Source organism: Pseudonaja textilis, chromosome 18 (genome assembly GCF_049901715.1).
Source record: "Pseudonaja textilis isolate UNSWEBS1 chromosome 18, rPseTex1.2, whole genome shotgun sequence".
NCBI lineage: Eukaryota > Metazoa > Chordata > Lepidosauria > Squamata > Elapidae > Pseudonaja > Pseudonaja textilis.
The window spans coordinates 4,418,111-4,424,110 of NC_142007.1; the positions used below are offsets into that span (position 1 = coordinate 4,418,111).

Genomic DNA, 6,000 nt, shown 5'->3' on the forward strand with positions numbered 1-6,000 from the left:
CCAGGAAGAAATATAAATATATAAGTTATCTATCTATCTATCTATCTATCTATCTATCTATCTATCTATCTATCTATCTTATCATCTATCATCTATCTATCTATCTATCTATCTATCTATCTATCTATCTATCTATCTATCTATCTATCTTGTATCTCTCTCTATATATACACACACATACATACATACATATATATATATATATATATATATATATATATATATATATATATATATATATATATATATATATATATATATACCTACATACACATATACACATACATACATACATACATATATGAGAGATACAAATGTTTTTTTTAAAAATTACCATATAAGCACATCCATGGAAATGCCAAACTCAACTTTGGGGGGACATTTTAGCATCTAAAATTCATGGCTGATCTGCAAGTATATGTGGTATAGATTCGGTGGCCCCCTCTGATCCACCTAACAACTAAAGCATAGAAATACCCACTGAAGATGCTTGTTAAGGTTCACACAGCACTTCGCTATCTCGTGTTTTATTAACACCCCACATTCACACATTATAACCGGCACGGCTGGAGTCGCACCGGACTTTTAAACCCATGCAAAAAAAAAAAACCCCAAAAACCCTCAAGCCATGGCTTGGTTCCATATGTGATAAGAATCCAGCTACTGGCTAGAGACTCATCTACTTGGACTAGAGAAAGTAGAAACATAAAGAATCCAGATTTTTATTTAACTTAAAACCTTGACATCTGTCACGAAAGGCCAGCACTCAGAATTGAACAAACCTTCGACCCAGGACTATGTTTTGAGCATAGGAACTGCGGAGAATTCAGATATAAACAGATCTCTGCTTCTCCCCAAACTTCCTTTATTTCAGTTAGAAATAATCTATTAGGAAAGGGAGGTCTACTTTCTACTCATCATCTCTGCTAAGAATTTAATCCAGAATGAAATTGGTTCAAATGTCATTAACCAGTTCTTTGCAGACACATGTGCCAATCTGACAAATCTCTCTTTAGGAGTTCACCCCCCCATCAAAACAGCTTCGTGTTTTTTTTAAAAATCTGTTTCTTGTTTCTTTTCCCAGATGTGCTTTAAAAATAAGCAATGCTAGACATCTGTTTTTCACCAGCCTTACAAGTTATGTACGCAATTCGGATCCCATGGGGTTTTGTCAAAGCCAAATTCTTCTCTTCCTCCCACCCCCTTCAAACAAACACACGCATTTGACTTTAATCGCAAAACCGGCGAGGCTGTGCGAAACCGAATGGCAAAACTTGCCATGCTATGGATGCCCCCATCAGAAAGTGGTGAGGCCAATCTGTTTGTAGCCACACACACACACACACACACACACACACACACACACACACACACCATGCAAACCTTACCATCTGCACACCACACCAGGCACCTGAGTGGCAATCCATCAAACCCAATTTCCCCTCCGCTTCCTTAGTCACCAGCCAGCTATTCCTCCTGCTCCAAAATACGACATCCTTATGAAATTTATAAAAAGTCAATAAACCTTCGGTGGCATCCGCAGCCTCGCCGTCCAAACCTTCTTCCCTAGGGCACCTCCTGGCAGATCTGAATTTTGCTCAACACCAGTTGCAAAATTTGCATTTCCGAAAACATGCGAAAACTCGAAAAGGGAAAACAAAAAACAAAACAAAACCGGAAGAAAGGCAGCAGTGGGTTGTTTCCTAGACAAAAGATGCCTCCAAACACGCCTGTGTGAACTGCTCTCAACGACAGGATCTCTTTTAAAAAAAAAAAAAAGATTATAAAATCTGGAGAGCTTTAAAAAGCAGACAAAACATCTTAGTCAATTCTTCTGAAGCAGTGGAGATGATCCTCCGAAGGCCCCAAAGCCAGTCTTTCCTTTCTGATCCCAAAGAAGAGAGGCCAGTCCGGTAGGGTTGGCCTTATTCCTCAAAGAGTGGGTAAGAAATAAAGAGGATGGATGGATGGAAGAAAGGAAGGAAGGAAGGAGGGAGGGAATTGAGAGGATGGAGAAAGATGTATGATAGATTAGATAGATTGATAATTAGATAGATAGAGGTGGATGGATGGATGGAAAGAGAGATGAAAGAGGATGGAGAAAGATGGATGATAGATTGATGGATGATTAGATAGATAGATGGAAATAGATAGATATAGAGATAGATAGATAGATAGATATAGAGATAGATAGATAGATAGATAGATAGATAGATAGATAGATAGATAGATAGATAGATAGATAGATATGGGTGGAGAGATGAGAGGATGGAGAAAGATGGATGATCGATTGGTAGATGATTAGATTGGTAGATAGATAGATAGATAGATAGATAGTTCCTTTCTCCCAGCCACTTCTTTTAAATCAGACCCATCTCCCACAGCTGGAGATGAGTGACTGGCCAGCCAGCTAAACCGAAACCATTCCCCCCTCCCCTGAAAAATTGTCTTCCACGAAACAAGTTGCTGTTTTAAACGACAGACGTAATCCAGAAGGGTAAAAAAAAAAACACAGAAGCATCCAAAATGTGCCATAAAGAAAGAGAGAGAGAGAGAGAGAGAGAGAGAGAGAAAGAAAGAAAGAAAGAAAGAAAGAAAGAAAGAAAGAAAGAAAGAAAGAAAGAAAGAAAGAAAGAAAGAAAGAAAAAAAAGAAGAAGAAAATCCGGATTCATTTTGGTGGGTTTGTTGTTTTGTTCCTCAAGATCATCTTACCACTGGAGACGAAATTCGACACCCAGGGCAATCACAGATTGGTGGATGTACCTGTAAAATTCCTTTGGACATAAGCGTCTTCAAACTTTTCCCTGGGTGCAGGAAGACAAGCGGGAGGGGGAAAAGGGGTGGGGGAGGGGGAAGGGGGCAGAGAAAGAGAAAGTGCTTAGGTTGGTTTGGAAGAGAGGGGAAGACTGGTCACAAAAGAGCCTCAGCCTCCCTTCTACCCCCCACCCCGTACCCTCCTCCGCCCCCCTCGTTCCTTAATTGAACTCTCTCTCCCCGTGGAAAGGAAGGATGCGTGCCCCCCAAACCCTCATTAGCCCTTAACTAATCCTCTTAGAAAGAAAAGGGAAAAAAAAGCCTTGGCCAGACTGAAAAGGTGACTAATGGGGAGCGGGGAGGGGGTTGGAAGGAGGAGGAGGGGGGGGCCGGGCTGCCTCCCCCCTTCCCCCATTCTGGATGCAGTTTAGAAGGGCTATATAACACACACACACACACACACACACACGCCCCTCTCTCTCTCTCCCTCCGACCAGCAGACCACGAAGGCTGCGGAGGATGGAGGGGGCGGACGGGCTCTCTCTCCCCCGAGGCGGAGACGGTGAAGGCGGCGGGGGGGCTGAGGCTTCATTAGAGTGGCGGTGGGAAACGGGGGGAGAGACAGCTCCCTCTTTTTCTCCTCCTCCCTCCACCCCGCTTTCTCCCTCCAGGCAATCAATAAACAAGGCGAGGTGTCAATCAACCGCCTGAAAACGACCTTTCGTCGGGCTCTCCCCCATCCACCCCCCAGTCTCTGCTCGCCGCATCCCGCTAATGATATGTCAAAGCCTCTCTCTCTCTCTCTCTCTCTCTCTCTCTCCACACACACACACACACACACACACACACACACACACACACACAGAGCCAGCGGGAGAAAAGACCAAAGTCCCAGCCCTGCGATGGGGCGCCCACGCCAACACACACACACACACACACCGCCTGCGGACTGTTTCCGCGGTTGGGGGAAAAAAAGAGGATCGAGCCGCGTCGGGGGAGACGGGGAGGGGAGGAAGGGGAAGAACCCCTCCCCCAGCCCCGCCGCCCACCTGCCCTCCTCCGTGGGGTTCTCCCCCGCAACCCGAGGGACCGGTCCCTCCTCCTCCACCCCCCACCCCCAAAAGCGGCTTGCGATCCAACCCAAGCCAAGGGAGGCAGGATCGGCACCCAGGTGGGCGATGGGTGGCTCCTTTCCCGCAGCGGGGCTCCAGCTACGAGCCCCCCTCAAAAGAAGAAACTGGGGGGGTCGCCTTAGCGCTCTCCCCGCCGCCGGGAAGCGCGCCTTCGACGTAAAGCAGCCGCTGGTCGGCCTTCCCTTCGGCTCCGGGGCGTCTAAGCGAGTCTCTCCGACCGAGCGCGCGGGCTTTCCGGAGCCCCGCAAGTTCCCCGTCTCCCCCCTCCACCCCTCCTCCTCCTCCTCCTCCTCCGAGCAGCCACCCACCCGCTTCCAGGCGCCAAAGAAGAAGCCGCCGCCGCCGTCTCGGAGCTTTCCGGCTTCAGAAGGTCGCCGCGGCGGCTCCATGGGCGGCCAGCGAAGAGCGGGGTTGGGCGGCTCCGAGCCAGGCGGCCGGGGGTGTTTGGAAAGGGGACGCGCGCGGCTCCAGCCTCCCGTCTGCCTCCCCCGGCGGACGGGGAAGGAAGGCTCCCTCCTTCTCTCTCTCCCCCTCCCTCCCTCCTTCCTTCCTTCCTTCCCTCCCTCCCCCGCCTGCCCGCCCCCTCCCTCCGCTCCTCTTCGCCCGCCCCGAGCGGGGAGGAGGGGGGCGGCGGCAGAGAGACGCACCTCCGGAGTCTCTCGCGCGCCTCTGCGCAACTTTCCAACCACGCGGAGGGGGGGGGGACTCCGACACGCGCTCCCGCTTGCCGCCCCCCCGCCGCCGCCGCCTCTTGCGCGCGCCCCAGCCCCAAACCGGCGGGCGAGGGGTATTTTTGCAAAGCCTCCCAACACCCCATCCTCGCCCGCCTGCCCCCAAAACCGGGTTGCGCGCAATCCAAGACGCCCGCAATCCCCGTCCCCCCCCAACCCAAGGCATCAAGAGTGGGAGTTAAAAACAGAAAGGAAAAAAAACACCTCTCCTTCCTTGGGGGCTCCCCCGGCATCCTATAGTCGGTCCCGCCCGGTTGAAGGGGCCAGGTCTACTCCATCCCGGAGGAAGGTGGTGGTGGGGGTGGCGAGAGTGCCTCTGCCCAGGAGCAGAGCGCGCTCGCTCTGCCAGCCTGGCCCACGGCTGGTTCCCCCCCCACGGGGGGGTGATGAGGGGTGGTCGCCGGGGGTACCTTTGTGTCGGATGCTCCGCTTCCAGTCCTTGGCGGTCTCCCGGCCGCTGACGAACTGGAACTCGTTGGGGGTGAGCCACTCGCCCCGGTAGCGGATGGAGGGCCCTTTGCTGCCCTGGCAGAGTTTGCGGATGTAGAGCAAGGCTCGGTTGTCGCCGCACTCCACCTCCAGGCAGGGCTCGCCCCGGTCGAAGAAGGGCTGGAAGTCCGGCGCGGCGGCGGCGGCGGAGGCGGAGGAGAAGCGCTCCAGCACCAGCTCCTCGGGCGGCGGCGGCGGCGGCGGGGCGGCGGCGTGGAAGTCCAAGTAGGCGCGTTGCTGCTGCTGCTGCTGGTGGTGGTGGGCGACGGCGGCGGCGAAGAGCTGCTCGTAAGCCGGCGGCAGCGGCGGCGGCGGCGGCGGGTGCGGGGTCACCACCGGGATGGAAGCGGCGGCGGCGGCGGCTAAGGGCACCAGGTACCCGGGCAGCGCCTCCATGGGTTGGTGGAAGGCGGCCAGCGCCAGCTCCTCGCCATCCGGGCGCTCCCTTTTGATGGCCGGCATGCTGGCGGCGGCGGCGGCGGCGGCGGCGGCCTCGGCTGCTTCCAGCGAGCGGCGAGGAGGAGGAGGAGGAGGAGGAGGAGGCGGCAACAGCAGCTACACCTTGCAGGCGCCGCCGCCGCCGCCGGAGGAGGAGGCTGGCGAGGCGGAGGCGGAGGAGGCAGCCACGGGGCGCCGGACTCCCGCACAGCAGCCGGCGACGGCCGTTTTAATACGCCCGGGAGCAGCAGCAGCAGCAGCAGCAGCAGCTCGACGCGCCTGCTGGAGCGCTGCCCCTCCGGCGGCCGGCTTGACATTTCGGCCAGCGAGGGGCCGCCGCCGCCATCTCGGTCGCCAAAGAGTTATTGATCGCCGGCGGCGGCGGCGGCGACGGAGGCCGGAGAACCTCCCTCCCGCCCCGAGTTTGACCTGCTGGCCCGGCCGCTTTCGGCTC

At 54.2% G+C, this 6,000-nt stretch overlaps 1 protein-coding gene across 4 annotated transcripts in view; it reads right to left on the reverse strand.

Moving 5' to 3' along the window:
* Positions 1-5,695, reverse strand: part of SAMD11 (sterile alpha motif domain containing 11) — a 79,176-nt gene extending 73,481 nt beyond the window's left edge. The window contains exons 1-2 of one of the 4 annotated variants that reach the window (XM_087914917.1): positions 5,030-5,695; positions 2,765-2,805 (exon numbers count right to left, since the gene is read on the reverse strand). In XM_087914917.1, the coding sequence (XP_087771043.1) occupies positions 2,765-2,805; positions 5,030-5,570 (582 nt within the window). In that variant the 5' untranslated portion in view covers positions 5,571-5,695. Of the gene's footprint in view, positions 1-2,713; positions 2,806-5,029 lie in introns of all 4 variants that reach the window. The other 3 variants (XM_087914915.1, XM_087914918.1, XM_087914916.1) reach the window with 3 other exon arrangements.
* Between the last annotated feature and the right edge of the window lie 305 nt (positions 5,696-6,000).